At 40.1% G+C, this 24,431-nt stretch overlaps 1 protein-coding gene across 1 annotated transcript in view; it reads left to right on the top strand.

Annotated features, from left to right (window-relative positions):
• Window positions 1-19,507: 19,507 nt before the first annotated feature.
• Window positions 19,508-24,431, top strand: part of LOC118239263 — a 64,276-nt gene continuing 59,352 nt past the window's right edge. Inside the window, exon 1 of the mRNA XM_035448715.1 lies at window positions 19,508-19,559. Within this exon, the coding sequence (XP_035304606.1) occupies window positions 19,508-19,559 (52 nt within the window). The remainder of the gene's footprint in view (window positions 19,560-24,431) is intronic.

Below are 24,431 nucleotides of genomic sequence, written 5' to 3'. Positions count from 1 at the left end.
CATGTCACACATCAAGCCCCAAAGTCACCTTCCACGCATCCCCGAATCCCCCACCTTTAGTCCTATATTCTTCTGTTCCTTGTCCTTGTGATATTTCCTGAGCTATAGAGGAGGTGATAAAGATGTCCAATTTATGGCTTGGAAATCAGTCGCCATTTATTCTCCATACTTTGACCGGATATGACTCTCTGCAGTCACTTCTGACCACAGCGAGAAGACCAAAGCTGACAACGGTTCTGCTCTACAGACCAAATTATTGAGAAGGCAATTTGACAGACGACTCATTTCCATTTAGCAAAGCAACGATAACTTCCCAACCCAGCCCTATGACCTTCTTCCCTAGTCGTGGGCTCTTGACCACTCCTCATCCCAAAACTTATTTAAGTACCTCTCTTTTATTTTTTCTTGGAATAATTAGAATTTTTGCCGCAATTCTGCAGTATAAACTCGAATGTGGAAATTCAACTTAGTTATAATACAGTGAGTTATCTGGGCAAATTCATTTTGATAACTGTAGTACTAGGAAGCCATGAAATACATTCCCTTTTTTGACTGCATGTAGATTATTTTTAATGATTGATTAGACCCGACCTGGGAAGGTTATCTCAGTGGAGAACTATTTAGATGACGCTGGCCTGTGGGTATGTCTGTGGAGGATCATGATGGCTGATGGATAAAACAGAAAAAACAATTCTCTAGTGTGGGCAGCACCATTTTATGGGCTGGCCCCGAACTGTATAAGAGTGAAGGAAACAGGCTGAGCAGGAACAGCCAGCAGGCAGTGTGCTGCGTCCATCGCTCCCTGCTCTTGATGGTGACCGTGATGTGACCATCTGCTTGAGCGCCAGTTTGACTTCCTCTGGGTGATGGCCTGTCACTCAGGATTGTAAGCCAAACAAACCTTTTCCTCTCATAAGATGGTTTTTGTTAGGATTTTTTTTTTTTAAATCACAACAACAGAATGAAAGCAGAGCACACCAGTGAGTATGTCCAAAGGACAGTGCCTTGGGGTCATGATACATTTGCTTTTCACAACTTTTGGTGAGCAGACCGTGTTTTGTTTTGTGCTTTGTTGAGACACATGTTTAGTTATAGTTCTGACACATTCTAGCCTTGTGACCTCATTCTCTTCATCTCTAAAATGGGTGTGAGGTTAAACTCGTTGCCAAAAGGGTCCCAGCTGTGGTGTGTATTCCTGAGGTCTGGAGCAGTTCCAGCCACCATTATGCTAGCCTATCATAGATGTCAGGTGGCTTGCAGTCATTTCTCACGGCTATCGGGGTTCCTGTTTTATCTGGCTCTTTCGCTAATTTGTGAAGTCTAATCTAGTCGGTTCCCGTGTTAGTAACACAGCGAAATGGAACTTGTGCAAGACGTTGGCACAGAGAGAAAGGTACAAAGTCAAGCCAGGAACAAAACAAGGGTGGAAATGCTGAGAAAACACGACAGCATTCCAGAGCAGTCTGGATAGATGAAACACTCGGGACGTGACTGGGGCCAGATAGTACTGCCCCAAAGACAGAGTGAGAGCCAAGGTATGGGACTCAGTCTGGGATGGTAAGGTAACAGGGGTGTCAGAAAAGAGAACAGAGGTCCTGCTTGGGCTTGGCTGGGAAGACTTCTTGAGACCAACAATTTGTTTTGTCAAGCCTCTCAAAGGCTTGATTGAGGGTTTTCCACAAGTGTACATTGACCTTTTAAATAAAATAAGTGCAACCCTCCAAGAGTAGAAATCTTGTAAGTCAGAAAATAAATTTTTGGGGATTGTAAATTGTCCAGACTTTGATTAAATACTTGGTGGGTTGGTGAGACAGCTGAGCAGTAAAAGGCTTTTGTCATGTAACACTGACCTCCTGAGTTCTGTCTCCCAGGGACATCTACTGGAAGGAGAAAACTAATTCCTAAAAGTTATTCTCTGGCCTCCACAAGCATGACCACACTCACATATCACACACACACACACACACACACACACACACACACACACACACACAGAGACACTCACACACTCACACACACACACACTCACACACTCACACACACACACACTCACACACTCTCTCTTTCTCTCTCTCTCTCTCACACACACACACACACACACACACACTTTAAAAAAGTCTGAGAGTATTTATTTAATCAATACTCATGAATTGCATTGAATCATTTTGTTTAGCTAGCTTGCATATCTTTTATTTACCAGAAGGTTTTTGGTGAGGTGATACATTAATTTTCTTGACTGTAGTTAGGTGTGAATATATATGCCAGATAAAACAGGAGATTCCCACTTAAACTTGAGCTTCAGATAAACAACGATGAAAGGTTTAGAATAAGTGTGTTCCAAATGCTATCTTATAGAACTATCTTCTAAGCCAAAATGCCACCACCGTCATTAGCTTCTCATGAGTCAAAGAGCATCATAGCCAGGCTTGGTGAATGTTTATGGTTCCTCATAGAAGGAGGGGCAGGGAGAATTCTGATTCTCCTCACCAAGCTCCCCAACCATTTCTGTGTAATTCTCCCTTAGTGTCATGTGGCTTTGGGAGAGTCTGGAGAGTGCTGGGGAGGTGTCTTCATCAGTGTAGACATGGGGCAATCACCATCCATCCAAGGTACAGACTTGCAGTGTGGCTGCTTCAAGGCTACCTGTGTTCCTGACCATAACTCCTCACACTCTTCTCTATGAGAAACCAAATAAACTCCTTGGTTTCCCTGAGTAGACATTGATAGAAGTTTACCTTTGCTTGCTGTGAGAATTTAGGAGGAGAGGTAGATGTTGTTTATATCTCCTCCAGGGAAAGCATTTTAGCAACAGATGTATATGTGAAATTCAGATTTACTTGGGAATTCTGTGGGGTTTCCTGAAACTCATGAATCCTTACATAAGAATGGCTACAGTAACACAAATAATAGCTGGTGTTTATTGGGGGACAGGCACTGCTGGAACACACACTATGCTCTTCTAGTTCTTAGAGCAATGGATAGACATAAATCTTTTTTGGTGTAAGATCAGGAAGAAAGATTAATGTCTTTTTCTTAATTCTACTTTTGGTTATATGTGGGTGAAGAGTATATGTGTGTGTGTGGGGGGAGGGGATACACATGTGTCCAGCACACATGTGGAGGTCCTAGGACAACTTTGTTGACTTGGTTCCAAGGGTTCCAGGGGTGGAGCTCAGGTCACCTGGCCTATGTTGCAAGTACCTTCACCTGCTGAGGCACCTTGCAAGCTTAGCAAAGCTGATGGTTTTCAGATGGCAAGCATTTGTACTCTAGTGCATTAATAATCTGTTGAACATATTCTTATTAATCTCAACCCACACTCAGGAATATGCATCTGAGAAGGCAAACCCACCTGTGGTGGCTTTCTGTGATATGTAGATATTTACATTCTGGCCATAATCATTTGTTTTAATCTCTTTATTTTCTTTGAGCCAAAAAGCAAGAGCAGAGCAGTGATTCAGGTTGCCCGGCCTCACTCAGTGTGATGCTGGCTACCTCGGCAGCTGCTTGTTTTCCTGCTTAGCCGGCAGCCACTTTTAATGTGGCTCAGAGAAAGGCATTTGACCACTCTGATTCTGTTTGTGCCCTGGAACGATCTCAAGGTAGCAATTTCACTTTCTCATTCATTCATTCTTCTTACTTTCCAAGATTGTGGAATCTGCTGAGGTGAACATTAGTTTAATGTGGTTCAGTTGGCCACTTTCCAGGACTTAATTATTGGCAATTAGCCTTTGTCATTAAATATTAAGTATTACAAATAGGTGAGGCTAATAAAACCACTTAAGAAAATGGATCTAATCATGACACTAATGATGGACTTGTAAAGCTTTAGATGTTCAGCCTTTGTGTGGGAGGGTTTGTTTTTTTTTAAAGAATTTTTTTTCCTATTTGCCACAACTGATGCATTTTAAATAGTTACTTAATCATTAGAAACCAAACTCCTTCCTCTAAATTGGAATATGCTATTGATTTGGGGGAGAAGGTATTTTCAAGGATCAGACTTGAAAGGCTCCAACAGTCACCCCCCTTCAGCTCTTCTGTTGTAACTGACTTTCGTTGACAAACATGTTCTGGAAGCATTTGCTAGTAACACAGGTTAAGTGATTCTTTATGAGACACTGATGTCATGTCTTGCACTTAACAATTACCATGAAGATTCAGGGCAAGTTAGTACTTCACCACCATTATCTAGAGGTCCTCCCTGCTGAAGGGAATATCTTGGATAAAACATTAGTTTCGTTGTATTCTTTAAAAGCTTGTTCTTACCTGATTACCCTGAAAACTTCAGTCTGTTAAAAAGGAGTCTATGTTTTTGTTTGATCTATTAGCATATCGCACAAAAACTTGGGTGATTCCTATGGTAATACTGTTGTTATTGCTGTTGAAATTTTGTTGCTGTCCATAGATAAGACAAAACATCAGGATTTTATGAGTCCTAGTTTCATATTTGAGAACACATATAGTGGAAACATTATTTTCAACTCATTAAGCTTATTTTTATTTTCTCTTAATGTTTGGGTTGTATGTGAAGAAGGTCTCATCTTCAGTGTATTGTGATAAGCTTCAGCAAGTATAGTCATCGTATGATATCAAGGTTTTTTGGGGTAGTAAGAGTGAGGGATTCTTTGGCATGCGAATCCAACTGGGTCTGAGATGTCAATCATACTGTCTTCAAAATGAAGTCAAAATAGAATAGGAGTTCTCCTGACAGACAAAACGTAGATTCCCCTGAGGAAGTGAGCTATTTGCTGGAATGATGATAAGGTTAGGAGCACATAGAGTTCTGGTGTGAACAGCTCCCACAAAGTTGGTGGTAGAGCCTTCTCAAATGCTGTTGTTTCTCAGGGACTGTTCAATGTTCTCAAGACAATGGTGTCTGCACATTGAAATACATGATGCTTAGTTTTACTAGGTTAATTTCACACAATCCAGTAAAATTATCACTTGTGTTATATACTTTGCATGCATGTCTTTGGGGTAGGGCCCAGAGGTCAGAGGACGACCTCAGGAGTTATTCATCAGATAATGTCCACTGTGATTTTTGAAACAGGGTCACTCACTGAACTTACAGGTAGCTGATTAGGCTAGACTGGATGATGGGGGGGGGCTCCAGGGATCCACTTAACTCAAACTCCACAGTGCTGGGATTACAAATGCATGCCACCAAGCCTGTTTTTTTTTTTTTTTTTTTTTTTTTTTTTTTTTTTTTATGTGGCTTCTGAGGATTGAACTCAGGACCCTATGTCTGTGAGCCAAGCACTGTACCAGTTGAGTTATATTTCTACCCACTCAAAGCACCACTTTATAATAATAATCTGCATGAGGGATTATTAAAAGAAGATGGTCAACTAGTGCTGACATCGGACAATTGAGCTGAACCCAAGAACCATTGTGGTCACGAGTCAGTCCTGGGATAAGAACAGTTCTGTGAGAACTAGTCTTTCTTTTCTTTTTCCTCTTCTGTTGTAATGAAGAACTTGAAGGATTGTTGATGGAAGGTCTGTGGATATTATTTCAGTGTTTGAAGAGGCAAACAATGATGCATGAATCTAACTTTTGGCTGTAATCTTTTTTTGTTAAACAATTATTTGAGAATTTCATACACTGTCATTGTGTTGGCATCACTTACACCCCCTTTCCCCACTCAACTCCTCCCATCCACCAGTTTCTCTGAGATTTATAATCTCTTCTTTGATAATTAATGGTGATACATATATGTATATGTATGTATGCATATATATATATGTATGCATATTAACTACACATGCATGTAACGAAACCTACTGAGTCCAATTTGTGTTGCCTCATCCATATGTATTTGTGGCTAACCACTTAGAATTAGGGGTGTGTCCCTGAGTCAAAGTGGCCCTCCTTCCCCACTAAGGGCACAGCCTTGTATTTAAGAGGTGTCAGACTACACATTGTATTTTATTTCACAAGAGTGAACTAGCTATTAAAATACCTTATACAGAAGGGCAAATATGCACTCAAACTTCACCTCAAATTCTCTATTCTCTGTTTTCATAAAATTAGGGTGAATTGCTGCTGATGACAATTAGAGCATCTTAACAAAGCTGTTGTCATGGAAATCCAAATCACACACAAAGGGAGAGTGGTACAATAAAACCTGTGCAGTCATTTCTCAGCTTCAGGAGTTGTCAGTACATCAGAACTGAGAATTCACTGTTCAGCCCACTTCTAAGCATCATCCTGGCCTGTTTATGCTCAGTCTCAAGTTTATATTGCTTTTCTTTCTTTAAACATTTCACTTTGAATCTCTCAAAGATACAGTCAATTTTATTACACCTGAATAACATCAATTTGCTAATACTGTCAAATATCCGTGTAATTTCTAAATTTCTTCATTTTTTTCTAGTTTATTACAGAAAAGAACAAATATAGTATGTACACTGTTGTCAAGTAATGACCCTTAAATAACAGAGGTGGCCACTGACATCTTTCCTATGTAGTGTCCCTAGCCTTACTCTGAAGGTTAAAAGACAGTGTTGTCAGACTAATGCTTGATTTATGGAACACCAAGTGAAATAGCCAATTTTATGATAATGGCTCTGAATTGCTTACCAGGAAGAATCTAGTTTTACATTGCTTCCAATTTCCATTCTAGTGTTTTCTTATGTGTATGTAGAATTTACATCCTGACATTTGAAAATATTGCTATTGCTAGGTATTTTATTACAAATTTTAAGCTTTAAATATTCAATTAAAACCATAGCCTGTTGCTGGCAATACTTTTATGTTGTGAGCAATCTACTTAGGCAGAGCACTGATTATGAAAATGACATCTGGGATGCCTTGTCTTTGCATTTCCTTACCTGCTATGGATATGAAGAGTGAGATTTGGATGGAGATGCTGCTGTCATTTCTGCTTACCTGGCACCGAATTCACAGGCCAGCAGGGAAGAGCAAGAGACTGTGTGTGTGTTCCAGGATCTAATAAATGGTGCAAACTGTTCTTCTTTTTCTGAATCAACATGTGAATTCAATCAGCATGATTTTCTAATAGATGGATGTATTTTTTTTTTCCTCTTGTGAAAGGACTGGGATTGCAACATCCTATCTCCAGTTGACGCCTCTGTAATATGCTTTACGAATGAAGTTGCTTCCTTAAATATATTTTGAGTTGAACTTCTGAACAGCAGGGTTCAGGCAGAGAAAGCACCCCATGCCTCTTCCTCTAAAACCAGGAGCCCTGGTAATACCTCATCATTCTTCGTATGTGTCAGATAATGTTACAAACACCTGATAGGAATTCATTCATTTGGTCCTCGTGGCCTCCTTAAAGTTGCTCATATTAAATTCTCAATTTACAAGTGATTAAACAGAGTCATTACAGGTCGAATGACTGATGGGGGAGGTCCTTCTGTGTATGTTTATCTTACTGGTTGTTGAATAAAGCGCTGTTGGGCCAATGAGGCAGCAAGTAGGCAGGACTAAGAGTCAAGGAGGATTCTGGGAAATTTAGTAAAGTCTTGTGATCCAGGCAGGAAATGACATAGCAGGCAGACTCAGAATATAAGCAGGGACAAGCAGGAAGTCATTCTCTTCCTCCTCCTATCTTCTCTGGAGCTACCTTGTGAGCCTGACAAGAGAGGACGTACACCGCCAGCATCCTTGATCAGATAAGTCTTTATAAATATGTAGATTATGGCTATGGTTGATACTTAAGACAGAGCAGGCATATAAGAAATCCTAATCATTGGCCAGCAGCATTGTACCTAACAAAATGGTGGCAGAGGTGGGTTACGAACTTCCCCAGAATAAAACTTCACAAAGGCTTAAAAAGGGATTTTAGAAGCAAAAGAACAGAAGCCATGTAAAGATGGAAAATACACAGAGAGTCTGGATACTGTATGCTATTGCGTTGTCTTTAAATTGTTTGATTGCCGAGGAAAGAGCTATAGCTGCTCCGATTCATTTGATTATTAATGCTGCTAAATTAATCCAACTTATATATTTTTAAAATGCTTTGACTTCTAAGTTTGAATATAAGGACAGGTAACTTGGGAAGGTGCCCTATTCTTTCCTTTTTATTCAGCTCATGTCTTCAACTGATGGAATGATGTTACCACATCCATAGCACACCTCAGTTAAATCGCTCTAGAGATAGCCTCATGAACAATTCAGAGTGTGTCTCCTAAATTACTCTAGACATCTTCAAGTTGGCTATCAGTTATAACCTTCACACACAGGATTGATGGATAGGGAGATAAATCTCATGGAACAAAGACTGTGGCTTTAAGCTGTCTGATGCATATTGAAATATTTATATTCTGTTGTTAGATGTAGCAATAGAGTATAGATAAAAATAACCCTCTCCCTTAGGCCCTCACGTCATACTTTCCCTTTGACACCTCTCCTCCGCCATCTCCTTGCTAGATCCAGTAATGGGATGGAGGCCTTGGGATATGTTGCGGGCACCATATTCAAGTTCCATTATAACAGCTGGTTATGAAAATCTAACATCAGTGCCTTTGCCTGGCATGGCTGCAAACAAACCTTTTTGGTTTTTATTAAGTCCCAATCAAAACAGGACAGATGTATTAAAAAATCCATGGAAAGAAAACTAACCTCCCCCACCCCGCCCTCTCATCAACTCTCAGTTACCACTAGCTCCTCATCTAGGGTAGGACTTCATGCTCTATTGCCCCTTCCTGTCTACATTCCGGAGAATACCCAACAGTGTATGGGCAGCACAAACTGGATTTGGTGGGTTTTAAAAAACTGAAGACATTTTTAAAGTTGGGTTGGTAGGGAAGGGGGAGGATCTGGGAGGAGTTGGAGGAGAGGTGAAGTGTGATCAAATTACAGTGCAGGAATTTCTCAAAGAGTGAATAAGAATATTTTGATTCATGCTGGTATCTGATGCATATGGGCATAGAGTGGCGTTGTGTTGGGATAGAAGCAAACATACACAACTAAAACCTTAAAGGCAGCATGGATGTGGTTTGGATAGGTCTAGGGTGAACCATTCTGAAGTATGCAGTTCAAGTAGATAGGAGGGCTGAACCAAAATGAAAAGGCCAATGAATTAGGAATGATGGATGTGTATAGAACTAAATGGAGAAGCGATTCCACCACCTGTTAGTGGGCTGGAGAGCTGGCCCAATCATTAAAGACTAGTCTTACAATCAACATGTCAAGATAAGAGGAAATGAATGGGAAATGAGTGGATAAGAGCAGGAATAAAGGAGTTGGAGGTTCTGTTTTGAAACTAAAAGATACAGGGACTTAGATAGAGCAATACAGAGATGGTAGGTGGTGGCGACAGGCACACTACTTGTGTGTAAGAGAGCAAAAGAAAAGAAATCCTCCACTCGATAGCAACAGGAAGCCTGAACCTGTACTTGAGATCCGGAATTTCACAAGGGCTCGTGAGGGAGTGGGGTTTCAGGTTTGCCTCCTGATCAGATTAGGAGCTCCAGTGGTGAAGAGGAAGCATGAAGAGAGTTGTTTGTGGTGGTGACTGACATAGTCAGGTCTCAGGCCAAGAGGCCTCCCCTGTGTCCCCTCCTTGGCTGTGTTTCCTGAATGAGTATGGTGATTTGAGTAATGAATATTGTGTCTGCTGTGACTACTATTGGTTTCCATTAAAATGTTTATTATAATAATGGTAGTGGTATTTGGAAAGGTCACGTGTACTAATGTATCTGTGTGGAGGTAGGGGGACAACTCTGCCCAGTCAGGTCTCTGTGGAATCTGGGGGTGAACTCAGCTCACCAGGCTTACAAGGTAAGTGACTTTAGCTGCTAGGTCACTTTGCCAGCCCTATTTTTAGTTCTTGTATTAGATATTTATACAGTTGTGACCCAATACCTCACAGAAGTAACCAAGGAAGAAAAGGTGTTTTTGGAGGAAGCTTACGGTTTGATGGTGGTATAGACTGTGACAGTGTAAAGGTCATGGCATGAAGAGCCTTCCCTGGTAGCAGGGGGGTATATAGCCAAGATTCCATACCTACTTTTATGTTGGTATAGCAGGAAGCAAAGAGGAGATAGAAATAAGAAAATCTCAAGATCTGCCCCCCGGTGACTGACTTTCTCCAGAAAGACTCTAACCCCCAAAGGTTCCATGACCTCTCTCAACAGCACCACCAGCTGGGGACTGGTCCAGCAATGAGTGCTTTGCATTGGTATGGATTTTGGTTTGCTGATACAAATTCAAGGTCAATTTTGCTATATTTTTATTTCTTCTCTTGTTTAGGTTTTGTGTTTATGCAGCTCTTTTAAAAATGTAATATAAAATTAAATACAGATTTTAGATAGTCACCTATAATAGTCAAAACTTATAGTCATACTTGTTAGTTTTTTAGGTATGCAGAAATATATTTGAGATAGATAGATATTATTCAGATCTTTCAAAGACCTACAGAATATGGCATTTAAAAATCGTTTATTAGAGTTTTTCATGACAAGACACAGCTGCTCCTGGCAACACCAATTACATCAGAGAGGAAGATGGGCATTGAAGAAACTCATTATGGAGTTTGCCTTCGGCATGGCAGGAAGAGCCATTTACACAGGAAACTGTTTTTGCCTGTACTGTTTGACTGTATGCTACATAAACTGAACATGAAGGACCCCCAGGAAATTGACTGCTGAACTTGCCAAAACAGGATGGGACAGTCAGTCCTTCAGGGTTCCTGCTTCATGGAAGAGTCTGCCAGACATTTGGCAGAACACAGAGAAAAATGACTGACAAACTCTTCCATGAAGCAGGAACCCTGTCGCTGGAGCCGATAGAGAAAGTTCTACCTTCAGAGTACAACCATTCTGTATCAAGTTTATAACCACCCGATGAGGCCAGTGGTATAAAACCTGATTATTCACAGGACCCTAGAGCAGAAAGTACCAGAGCAATACTGGACTCCCATGTAACCAAAATCTTCATTTTCAGTCTCAGGGCTTTGATGGCTCTTTTTGTCTAGGTCTCTGAGGAGTGCTTGCTTTGCCCAATGTTTTTCAAATCTATTGTTGAAATAATTTCAAATAGGGGCTGGAGAGATGGTTCAGTGGTTAAGAGCACCTGCCCTTCCAAAGGACCAGGGTTCCAATCTCAGTATTTACATGACCACTCACAACAGTCTGTAACTCCAGTTCCAGGGGATCCAACACCTTCTTGGCTTCAAGGGCACCAGGCACACACACTGTGCATATACACGTTTGCATGCAGGCAAAATACTTCTTAACATAAAAAAATTAAATAAGTCTAAACATTTTTAAGCAATCCAAGTTATTAACCTCTAAAAAGACAGAAATAAAACAAATCAGCCAGATTCAGCTTGTTTTTGAGCTAGAATATACTTTTGAACCAATAAATTACTTCAGCAAGAGATAAGCCCATACCAACCCCAAACAAAATTATATATGCAGATAAAATGCTGTGAAATGGTATTTTGCATAGATCTAAATAAAGGCAATTTGCTGGTTTTGTGAGGGAGGCAGATGCAGTTCATTGTGAGGCAGCCTTTGAGTCCTTTCACATGATTTGGTTATTTTTAGATTTCTGAGTCATTCTGTCCTCCATACTAGTCATTTTTCAATTCCATATTCTCTATTCATGAGGGACATCCTACATTACCCAGCCCAAATTTGGTTATGGGCTTTAATCCTGCAAGCAAACAAGCTATATATTCATTCCTATTCTTAGTAATACCTTCAGACAAGTCGAGTGTAAATAAAACATTTGGGCAATACTCTCTAACACTGCAGATTCTGGTAAGTGATGCCAGGAAACCCTGGCGTGCACATTATTGCATACTTGTTTTGATTCACTTTGATTGTCTTTTTAACGACCCAAATCCCAAAGCAATAGGAATACTTAGGAAAGGCACAGAAGTGTGGATAACACAGGATGAGCCAAAAGACCCTGCCAATGTTTTATCCAACAGACTAGCATAGCTAAGAGACAGAGGGAAGAGCTTCTTGGAGACCTCCAGTAATACATGTGATAGCTCAACATACCAAGTAGAAGTGTAATAAAATCTCCATTCATTGTGTCACCAAAGGAACCCAGAAGTGTAGGGATGAAGAGGGTTATACAGGAGGGATGGGTGAAATTTGGGATTCCTCTCTATGGGGGTTGGTGAATTCAGAAGAAGAGGGGGTAAAGGGGGTCCAACAGAAAAGGAGAGGAACCTTTCTGACCCCGCTGTTAAAGAGGTCTGTTCATTTGACTGATTCTCTTTGAGGAAAGTGAATGTGCTTTCGTCTTCTTGAGAGTCTATTGCTCAACACACTGCCTGATATTATAACAGACATCCAGTGAATATTCATTGAGCAGAACGAAACCTCAGTTGGGGGTTCAAGCAGGCCAGCACACGCTGTTTCACCATATTGTCCTAGGAAAGCCAGCATATTGCTGGAGAAAGGTATCTTGCCTCCAGCCATACAACTGCTCTGAAAACTCCAGTGAGACAGAACTTGCCCTGCCTCACCCCTAACCTTTCTGTGGTTTGAATATGACTTGTCTCCACTGGCACAGGTGTAGAGACTGAATTCCTTCATGCAGTGGTATTGAGAGGTGGTGAAGCCTTTTGGAGGTCACTGGGTCATGGAGGCTCCACACTTGATAAGGGATTAACATATTTCCCATGAGAGTGTTTAGTCATCACCAACATGGAATATTAGAAGGTGCCCAGCTCTGTTTGTCTGTTTTCTCTCACTGCTGTTTCCACGACTGGTCTTCTTCTGTATACAAAGTGCGCCTTTCACCAGAGGCTGAGCAGATACCAGCACCGTGCTCTTGTGCTTCCAAAATGTAAGCTCACATGAACTCTTCCTCTTTATAAATTCTCCAGTCTCTAGTATTCTGCTAGGCTGCTGATGGGCCTCTTCAAGCATTTTGCTTTTCTCTCTCTCTCTTTTTTTTTTCCATTGGGCATCTTATAGAGTCATCAAAGCTTTAGCTGCAGCAGAAGCCTGGCTCAGACAGGAGAGTCTCTGAGGTGAGCATTAGGTCCTCAGGCAGCTTGTGAGGAAAGGGCTCTAAATCTGGTTCAGTCCTCAGGCTGTTTGCCCTCAAGTACCATAGTGATGCTCGGTTAATAAAGCCTAGCTGCCTTTGATAGCTTCCGTCAGGAAAATTGAGTCAATATAGACCAAAGGCCAAAATGTGTGGGTAGTTTATATGCTCTTTGTCCTCAGTGTGTGTTGCTGCTGAATTAAGGAGACTTTTATTGAATTCCTTATTTCATGCTTTAGTGAGTGTTTAGATAATTTTCTGTGCTTGATGCCATATCTCTCATATGGGAGAATCCCAAGAGAGGAAACAGCCTACAGTGACTTAGGCCACAACGGGTCAGAAGGAAATCAACTTAGAAAACAGAAAAACTATAGCTGTCTAGTCTTCAACCACATCAGAGACCTGAGAAGGATAAAATATTACCCGAGTAAACAGGAAGTGCAGAGCAAGCAATTTCCAAAACTATGGAAATGACAAAGATGGCTGCCTGGACAGTCACTAATGTTCCTCTGCAATGTTGGAGCATCCATCTTCATCTTACAGGCCTAGAATATCTGACATACTCTTCTGTGAAGCAGGAAATTCGAGAGACTTTCCTACTTTGTCTTGGCCAAGTTCATCAGTCGACTTCCTTTGTGCCTTGCTTGTCTAATTCGGACAGCATTCTGTCAGCAGTTGATGCAAGGGCAATTTCTTGACCAGTGGCTAATTTCTCTTCTCTAAAGCAAGCTCCATATGAATGTTCCCCAATGTCCATCAATTTCTCTGAAGTAGACTCGTGCTGCCAAAAACATACTTACCTCACTGTCACGAAAAGCCTTATGTTATTAGAACATTTTAAATGCCATATTCTCTAAATCTCTGAAGTGTTTGAAGAACACCCGTCTATCTAAAATATATCTGTTTAACCTTGAAAACATACCTAATATGACTACAAGTTTGATTGTTATAGATGACTACCTAATAACCTGCAATTCTTAATTGTCCTTAAAAGTTTGTAATAACAGCTTTCAAGGACTGGAAAGTTTACATTACATTTTTAAATGAAGTGCAGAGTCACAATACCTTAAACAAGAGTAGAAACATATATACAGTATGCTCTAACAAAAATAACATTAAATTTGCATCAATATACAAAAATTTGTACCAATGTAAAATATTTGAGACTCATAGTTGCTTTTTAGTTTAAAAGTAGATTCAATAACCTACCCTTTTATCCTACCATTCCTGTATCTCCCCCATTTTTTCACTAGATAGGAGAGAAAGAAGGTTAGAGGAAAGAAAAAGAAAGAAAAAAAATCCCATAATCTAACTTCCTTTGTTTAGTTTCTTCCCTGATCATGACCAATAAAAACTTAAAACTAACCCCCCTAAAGAATAAGATGTATCCATAACCCACTGAATGACCCCCCCCAAAAAATCACCCACCCTACCTCTTGGGAATATGGGTGTCATGTTCTTAAAATTACTTCCTGTTGCCTGGGGGCAATGGCATCTTTGGGGGACCCTGAGAAAATTGGGATAATGATCAATTCTTGGGAGAGGTAGCTTTGTCACTTGTGGTCTAGTCTCGGTGTGATGGAAAAGTACAGAGCTTCTCTGAAGTCATGGCTGGAGCAGTCTGTGATGCTGGACTATATTAGCTGGCTGCTTTGAGTTTCTCTGGATGTAGATTTTTTGAGGAAACTGCACCAGAGGCATTCTGAGAGGCTGGATCACCTGGGCTACTTGTCTTCACTGGTGTCTGTTTATTTTTTTCTGAAAACACACAAACTTTTAAAGGTAACATACATGTCTGTGTTAACACAGGTATGGAATGTGTGGTATGCGTAACTCAGCTGAAGATGATTATCTGCTCTGTGTTTGAGCAGATAAAAGGCATCTGTCAACTTCACAAGTCCATTTGGACTGCATAACCAAGCTAATATAAATCTTTTTTGGTTTTGGTTTTGTTTGTTTTTTTTTTTTTGTTTGTTTTGTTTTGTTTTGCTTTTTTTTTTTTTTTTTTTTTTTTTTTTCCGAGACAGGGTTTCTCTGTGGCTTTGGAGGCTGTCCTGGAACTAGCTCTTGTAGACTAGGCTGGTCTCGAACTCACAGAGATCCACCTGCCTCTGCCTCCCGAGTGATGGGATTAAAGGCATGCGCCAGCAACGCCTGGGGCTAATATAAATCTTAATCCATGCCATATATAATGTGGGAAATTACCAAAACAGAGCCAGGTAGAAATACAAGGGTATTTAATAGGGAAAAGCCTTACTTACAGAGTGACCTAGCCAGCCGGCCGGCAGCAGTCTATACAGCAAGCCAAAAGTGACACTGAAACTGAAACCAGCCACCTGAATGCCTCTCACTCTACATCACCCTGGCCACGCCCTCGCAGGCAAGGTCAGGTACACCTGTAGCCAGCCCCTAAGCAGGCGTGGCTACAGCTTCCCCTACACATATAAAAGGATGACATGTAATTATAAATCATGATGACTCTAGCCAACAAGATTTATCATGTCTTATCCAGTTTCAAAGCTGTTCCCATGTAGAAACAAAGGCATAACCTCTCCTTCAATGCAACACACTTCCTTACTTCCATTCTGAAGTTAAGACATCCTTAACGTATATAGGCTGGTTTAATTAGCAGGGTTTTTTCCCCATAATTCAATATATCTCAGCAGCTGTTGATTTTTGCTCTTGAGTCTTTAAAAATTTTTAAGTTAATAAAGTACTATGTAGGATTCAAATGCCTTATTTTATGGTATTTCCCATACTTACATGACTTGTACTTATTATATTACTTTACTCTTTAAGACCTTCACTTTTTTACTTTTAGACTGTTTATCTTTTCCTATGACTGTCTATGTCCACTTTCTTTTCTTTCAAGCACACTGTACCCGTTCAGAGGCTTTCTCAGTTTGAACCTGACTTTTTGTGTGGCTCTCTGACCACATGAGCCGAGCCTTAAAAGGGCAGGCTACCTGCTATGACCCACCTGACAGGAAGAGGTGGTCCCATGCAGCAAGCTGACCCAAAGCTGGCCAGAGAAACTGTGTGTATTTTGTTCACTGTGCCTCCTGGGAAAATGTTCCTTTTGCCCTTCTGTGAGAGTGGAGCCTTTCACTGGCCATGCCTACCAGTCCCAGCTCTGGGAAATTGATCAGCCTGCAGTGTGGCAAGCGTCTGTCTTGCTGAGCAGTACACCAGATATTCAAGTGTTCAGCTGTGCATCAGGGCCTCTTAAAGTATCCACTTCAACTGCCTGAGAGACTGTGGTTCCTAAGAAACACCAGTGTCCAGAACATTTCTCAGGTCCTATGCGTGGATATACATGCCTCAAGTTGGATGCCGAATATAGTCAGACTTTCTTTGGACCACCAACTCTCAAATAGTGACATGGAGACTTTTTATCAATTATGAAAGTTTGGCCTTATCTTAGGCTGGTTCGCAACCAGCTCTTAAAACTAAAATGAACCTGTTTATATTAATCTTTATTAATTATATTAATTAATTTAATCATATGCCACATGGTTTATAACCTCTCCTCCATACAGTGCATCCAATTCCCTCTGCGTCTCATTGGCAAATCTCCATCTCTCTGATTTCTTCTCAGAGTTCCTATCTATCCTTTCCTGCCTAGCTTTTGGACATTCAGCTCTTTATTAAACCAATTAGAAGATGCTTTGGAGCAGACACATCTTCACAGTGTGTAATAAGATTATCTCACAACACTGCTCCTGACAGGAGAACTGGCCCCACACTCAGGACAGTTGGTCCTATCCTTCACCAGGGTGTAGAAGAGCTGGCTCCCAGGGGCCCAGACTGACTAAATCAGCTACCACTCAGACCCATATCCAAGGCTTTGAGTTGACCCACCCCAATATCTAACCCATCTATGATCTGCCAGAGTCTGTGAAGAGACTGGCCCTGCAAAACCATAGATGAAAGATCCCATGACTCAGGATAATAGCAGTATATCCCGTAGGAGTTCCGGTGAGGGTACAGTATTGATGGTGATCCAGAAGCCAGAGGCCATGAACCAGACCAACAATTCACTGCAGTGAACATTTACAAGTAAAGTTGAGTGGACCAAAGGGTGTACTGTGTAACACACCACAGTTCTCAATGCCACTAAGATGAATGAAGAGGTATTGAAGAAACAGGAAAGACAGAAACAAAGCACTCTTAATTCATATTTTAAAATCTTTCTTTTGGGGGGATGTTATGTGGGTAGAGACAGATCTAGAGGGACTGGAGAATGAGTAGGATGGGGTATATGATGTGAAACTCCCAAAGAATCAATAAAGATTATGCTAAAAAAATTGATCCCTCAAGACCAGGGTTAACTTTCTTAAGCTTCTAGAACTTGGTTTTGGAATTTATCACTTCAGAGCAACTTTGGCACCAGGGAGATCTTGGCTCAATACTTACTTTCAACAAAGTTGTTAATATAGTACATTTTATATTTACAGCTTATATTTTTCACTGTGTTATGTTTCTAAGAAGCCTCTGAGCAGTATTGTAATTGTTTATAACAAGGATTCCATGAAACCCATCATTATGTGAACTAAAGATATAGTCTAATGATCCAGCTCTCTGATTTGATGAAATTAAGTACCTGTGGAAAGGAAATTAACAGAATGGAAAAGACAAACTCAATAAACAAGCCAAACTCACTCTAGGGATTACTTTCTTCCCCTCTAAAAAATATCTTATAGACATGTATCACCTCTGTTTTCTTTCATTGCTTAACTATTTTATTCAGTATCATTTATTAAATTCACCTCTGGATTATGTACAAAATTACATTTATGGATCTAAGATTTGTATATTTCAATTAAAAATTTCCATAGTGTAACTAGTGTCCAATAATACAGTTGTAATATTTCAAGAACACACTGATAGACATGAGTTTCATTTTCAAGCAGGTCTTGCCCCTTTGTTCTGTCACATATTCTTAAAAGCTCTGTGAACCTCCTTTTTGCTGTGTTTCTTGGTATCCAAGGTCAAGATAGCTCAGTGCAGTGGAAGCTGAAGAAAGTGAGATTTGGGTTGGGGGAGGGGAGGCGGCTTATGAATATCACTAGAAAATTAGCTTAATAAAAATTAAGTTAGGGCCTAGAGAGCAGGTTCAGGAGCTAAGATCACTTGTTTTTGTTTTGTTTTGTTTTGTTTGTTTTTTTTTTTCAGAGAACCCAGGTTCAATTCCCAGAACCCACGTGGTAGCTCACAACTGTCTGTAACCCCAGTCCCAGGAAATCCAATCCACAGAAGCCTCCTCTATCTTCTATGGGTACTAGATATGCCTGTGTTACAAAGTCATACATGCAGACAAAATACTCATTCATATAAAATAATAGAATTAAAATTTACAATCAAACAAACAGATTAACCACAGGAGGACTCAACTCCCCAGCCTTGAGGTCTAAGACTTGCCGGAGACACAGGTACAGGGGCAGAGGCAGGGGCAGCTCATTGCAGTACTGAAGCCTACACCCCTGGGGAGGGACAAGATGCTAGTTTTCTTTGTTTGCTGCCTCTGTTTAGGTCCAGTACCTTCTTTGCTTTGGGACACAGGAACTCTGAAACCTTTGGGAGATACTTTTGAACCCTGCTATTAAGCAGATGTCACAGAAGCTCTTACAAGCCCTGAGCACAGGACTCACCTGGGCCTGTTAAACACAGACTCTCTTCATGACCCTCCCAGCTTCTAACACAGCAGTTTGGGGGTCCAAGCAACAGTAAACACCCCGGTGGTCTTGATGGTTCACACGGGTAGCATGGGTTTCAGCCTCCATAAGGATGTCATGAGTGCTGTGGGAAGAGGCGTCTCCATCCATCAAGGGTTTGTATCAGAGAATGTAGCACATGGTAGCTTGCTTGGCCCTGCCCCATAAAACACCACGTAGAGGGGGCCAGTGTTGTGAAGAGTCTTCTTCAGTAAAGATAGGATGCAAAAGAAAAGGCTACCTTTCCCTTTAAATCCCTCTTTTGGAAGTCAATTAGGAGAAAACAGGGAGTTTTCCTCAGAAATTGTCTTTCCGGGGGCTGGAGAGACACTTCAGCATTATGAGGACATGCAGTTGCAGACCACCCAAGTGGTAGGGCTTATAACTGTCAGTAAGACCAGTTCCAGGGGATCCAGCATGCTTGGCTGGCCTCCGTGGGCATTAAGCATCCAGGTGGTGCACTAACATATATGAAGGTAAAACATTCATAGCACACATATACATTTAATTTGTGTTTGCAAGAGTGGCTTGTTAGTAGAGGGCCATTTACTGAGATTATTACATCTTAAAGGAACTGTCATTTTGATGGTTGATTTTATAGTCATCTTGTCACAAATTAAAACCGCCTTAGTAGGGAGCCTCAACTGAGGAATTGTCCTCATTGCCTCAGTGGTTGGGGAAAGATCACCTCAAATGTGGGTGGCATCTTCTGGTAGCAGCCTAGACTAAAAAGAGTGTGACAGAAGGAAGTTCATTGCCTTTGTTCTTGCTTGACCTTGAGTTGATTTACCCAGATGCTGCTGCTGATGACGATGACGGTGATGATAGATGATGAAGGTGATGATAATGAAGAAGAAAATGATGGTGAATACTTTGCTGCTGTTGCTTCCTTTACTAATACCAGAACCAGTGTTTCCAGGCTTCCATCACTGACTGAGAACTAGTGGTTTTCCAGGAGCCCCTCGGTGTTCAAGGCCAGGTCGGGACTGCTCTGTAGCACCTGGCCTCATGGACTGAGTGAATGCCATATTGTATTTTTCCCTGTTCATCTAGAGAACTCTGACGAATACACTAACTTACCAAACAAAGATAATGGACCTAAAATATTTAGGCTTTGAGATTCATTGTCCAAGATTACAAAGTTTTTCTTCATAAATCTTATTGGCTTCTTCTAAGACTCACCCATGTTCTCTAATAATGTTTTCTTCACTATGGCTCTAAAATAACATAGAAGTTCTTTTTCTGGCATGCAATTTTACAGAGAGCATGTTATACTTGTATCCTGTATGATTTCCAACAATATATTAGTTATTTTTTCAAATGTTTCAGTGCAATTTGAAAAGTGATGTATGGTTCACGATTTGGATTTTTGAAACACAAAGCGTTGCGCTTTAGTTAAGATGAGCTCTTGCCATCTGCTAATCAAACTGATAATGCAGAACATTGGCAGATGGTTTGATTTTTTATTTCTTCATACAGTGAATGGACACTTGATTGCCATTTTATGTTGATCGACTCTTCGGGGTCTTGCACTGCTTCCCACATACACTTTGCCATTATCTGACATAATTTCAGTCTCATTGATAATGATGAAACACTGTATTCATAAGGACAGTTTAGAAATCAGAGAACTATAAAATGTACTCATTTGAAGCACATTGCATATCAGAGTTGTTTGTACCATTGGATTAATCAAAAAGTATAGATTAAAAAATATATATCAAAAAGTATAGATTAAAGTCTGTTGGGACTACTTTTCTTATCAGTCAAAGGGAACTAGGAAGACGCCCTCCGATGGACATGAGTAGAATTATCCAGTCCACACTGGAGGGGCTGATTACAGAACAATTTGTGCCAACCGCTTTCAAAACAAAGTAGAGTGACACCATCATCCAGAGGATAGACACATCGAGCATCACAGGGCTTACATTCTACCAGGATATTTATTGGCTGGATCAATAAATTACTATTCTTTATTTAGTACTTGCCAGGAACTCAACCCTGTGGAAAGCATTGGAGTATTCTCACAATTATGAGCTAACGGAACAACCACCTACTTGCATTCACCTGCACAGATGTATGCAGTCAGACAGTGTACATACCATGTATTTCTCATTATCTTTCTATGCTCATGTACTGTAGACCTCAGACCCAACTCACTTTGGTCTTTCAGACATTCCTCAAAGGGAGGTTTGCACCAAATAACTCAGAGATGAAAACAAAGCACTGAGAACAATGATGATAAAAAGCAATTGCCCACTGGACATGGTGGTGTATTCCTTTAATTTCAAAATGAAGGAGATAGAGGTAAGTGGATTCCTGTGAGTTCAAGGCTAGTCTGGTCAACATACCGAGTTCTGTGTCATCCATGGCTACACAGATAGAGCCTGTCTAAAAAGAATAAACAAATATCATGCAAACAAGCAAACAAACAAAACAATTGCCCACATATCTACCACACAACCTGATAACTGGTAAGTTATATATTGCTGAGGGAATTGGGAATATTACAGAACTAATTAAATTTATAAAGGATAGTTGGAAGACAAAGTGGATTCTAATAACAGAGACTAATCATCTCTTTTCATTTTGGTATTTAAATGTTTATACATTAACTCTGTGTTAAATTCACTATCTTAAGATCTCCTGATAGATATTGCCCTATGGGGCCTTGAACCTTTGGTTATCTTTAAAAAATTTATTTTTGTTATCCTTAACTTTGCTTCTCTCTCTCTCTCTCTCTCTCTCTCTCTCTCTCTCTCTCTGTGTGTGTGTGTGTGTGTGTGTGTATGTGTATGTGTAGTATGTGTATGTGTGTGGGTATGTGCAAGTGTGTGCAGTATCCACAGAGGCCAGAAAAGGGCATAAAATCTCCTGAGGCTGGAGTTGTAAGTTTCTGGGAACTGAATTCCAGGTTCTGGTACAGCAGCAAGTACCCTGAATTGCTGAACCATTGCTGCATTTTGGTCATTTTTTCTACAATGTATTCTGCTTTGTTTCTTCAGCTGGGTAACTTTTATCTACACACACAGGCAACTTTTATCTATAGCAACTTCATCCTGTTGTTGAGACCATCCTTATGCATTTTAGTTTTAGACAGTATATATTGTTTTAGCCTTTAAATTATCACTCAATTTTTTTTAGGGTGTGTATTTTTTTTCCAAGACAGGGTTTCTCTGTATTGTTTTGGAGCCCATCCTGGAACACACTCTGTAGACCAGGCTGGCTAAGAACTCACAGAGATTCGCCTGCCTCTTCCTCCCAAGTGCTGGGATTAAAGGAGTGTGCCATCAATGCCCAGCTTATGGTGTGTATTTCTACACTGATTTTCTACTGTTTTATTCAGTTCATGTTTTCTTTTATTGTACAGGAACTAGTATTTATGGCCAGCTGCCTTTGTCTTAAAAATGAATATTCATCACATAATTTGGTTTTACTCAGAACAGTTTGAATATTGTGTGTGTAAACTCTGTTGTCAGGGATAACCCTTGGGAGAATGCTGGATTTTATTCTAACTTTTCAACTCACTGTCCATCATGTAGTCAATATCAACTTTTAGATTATTGTTTGACATTTTGCATGCTTATTAACCTTTATGGATCTCTGTATGATAGCTCTGTTTAGAAACACACACATATTTATTTACTTCTATTTGGAAAAAGTGTGTATCTTGAGTATAGGACTTTGATTGCTTACACTTGGTGTAATTATTTGAATTTTAATCTAGGGTCGTGTTCTCTACTTACCTCTTTGCATTGATCAACTTTATTATTATTCTACTTCTCTTTGATTACAGGAGCTTTTTGCTTATGCCCTTGTAGCATTATATTTTAAATCATCAGAGATGTATTTAGCTATAATTTAATGTTAATTGTCATGTCTAGCATCCTTTCAAATGGTGAAAGAAACTCATAATGCTTATTTTTGTTGCCTTATATTGTCCAGTAAAGTTACTCACTTATTAGTAAAGTTATCTGCTCTCTATTTGTTAAGCTTTTAAAATTATTTGTATGTGTGTATTTGTGTGAGTGTATTTGTGTGAGTGTATTCCATGTTCGTGCAGTTGTCCACGGAGACCAGGAAAGGGTGTTAGACCCTTGTAGATGGGATTACCCACAGGTGTGAAGTGAGTGTCAGGAACTGAACTCAGGTTCTTTTGAAGAATAATAAGTTCTCTTAGCTGCAGAGCCATCTCTCTAGCTTGCTATGTCTTGAAAGAATTTCTGATCTCTAATTATTGATGCTTTTTTATTGTGACATAAGAAATATTCATTAAAATTTCCTACTGCACACAGCTGCATGTTTCTTCTAAAATTGCATTTATTTCCTTTATATTTGAATCATTATTTTTACCAAGCATGTGATTTAAAATTAGTGATTATTCTTTTTTAAGCATACTTTTTCACTTGTTTGCTCTCTTTGTGGTGCTGGTGTGCCATAATGTCTCAGGTCTGCTGGGCAAGGGCTCTGGCCCTCCTTGGCTTTATAACAATATCACCTTAGCTATCTAGAATCCATTTTTAGTCTGTTCCTTGTTTTTATTCACTTTGTATTATTTCTTGTTATTCTTTTAAATAGTTCTCCTTTTGTTTTGTTTTTATTCTTTTGGTACAGAACATTTAGGTAAATAATTTTTTCTTAATAATAATAATAATGATGATGGTGATAATTTGCTCATTGGATATCTTGAATATGTGGATATCTTGAATATGGTATCTTGCTATACCTATGCCATTTTAGTCCTCACTACTGAGTTTTTGATGGTTCTTAATAGTTTCTTCTGCTTTAGTCTCACTATCCCCTTCGTAGCTTTACTGAGATGCTGGGATGCTGCTTTGTTGGGATGCTATGATGCTGGACCGTTATGATTCTGGGATGCTAGGCTGCATGTGCAAGAGGCAGCACTCTTTGTGATGGGTGGATTTCCAGCATTCTTCTTCTGAGAGGGTTCTGGGTTGTTATTTATGTCCCCTTAATTCACAAACCTGTCACAGCACCACTCAGCCTTTTACTTCTTCCTACCAAGTTGGATTCAAACACCTGAACTCACACTTCTGAATCCCTGTCTTCCAGATTTTACTCTAGAAAATATCAGGGCAGCCTGTAAACCTTTATTTTTTTCTTAATTTTAAAACTTTGTCTGTGTGTGCCCAAGTATGTGCCAAGGTGGTATGCTAGTAGGTCAGAGGTCAGCTTGTAGGAATGAGTTCTGTTCTTTCACCATGTAACCAAGGGATAAAACTCAGGTCATCAGGCATGGCAGCAAGCACCCTTTCCCACTTAGTCATCATGCTGGCTTGCCCTTTGATCAAATTGAGAAGTCTTATATCTGTCGCTAATTTTGTCATTGATCTTCAGCTTTACGTATGTCCTGAACTGGCTACTTTTGTTCATCATCTTTGGAATTACATTTGTAATTCTAAAACAAATCACAGGTCTGAATATCAGGGAATTACCCCTCTAGTGTCATGGATATTCAGGTTTATGGAGTGATTTTAGATAAAGCTTCACAAACTTCCTCATCCTGTACATCTGTTTTCCATATAAGCTGTAAGAATTATTACTAAGCACTACCTAGAATGTCAAGCGTGAGCTAGAATTTATGTAAAGAACAGAGACCCCCAGACACAGCTTCTGTAGGAAAATATCATACATTAAAATAAGCACCCTGGGAATCTGGGGAATCCTTCTTGTGAGTGAGAGATGAGCGAGTGACAGTTTTGAGTATGTGAATGA

This window comes from Cricetulus griseus, chromosome 8 (genome assembly GCF_003668045.3).
Source record: "Cricetulus griseus strain 17A/GY chromosome 8, alternate assembly CriGri-PICRH-1.0, whole genome shotgun sequence".
NCBI lineage: Eukaryota > Metazoa > Chordata > Mammalia > Rodentia > Cricetidae > Cricetulus > Cricetulus griseus.
The sequence above is the reverse complement of the archived record's forward strand: the minus strand, read 5'-3'. Positions and strand labels throughout refer to the sequence as shown.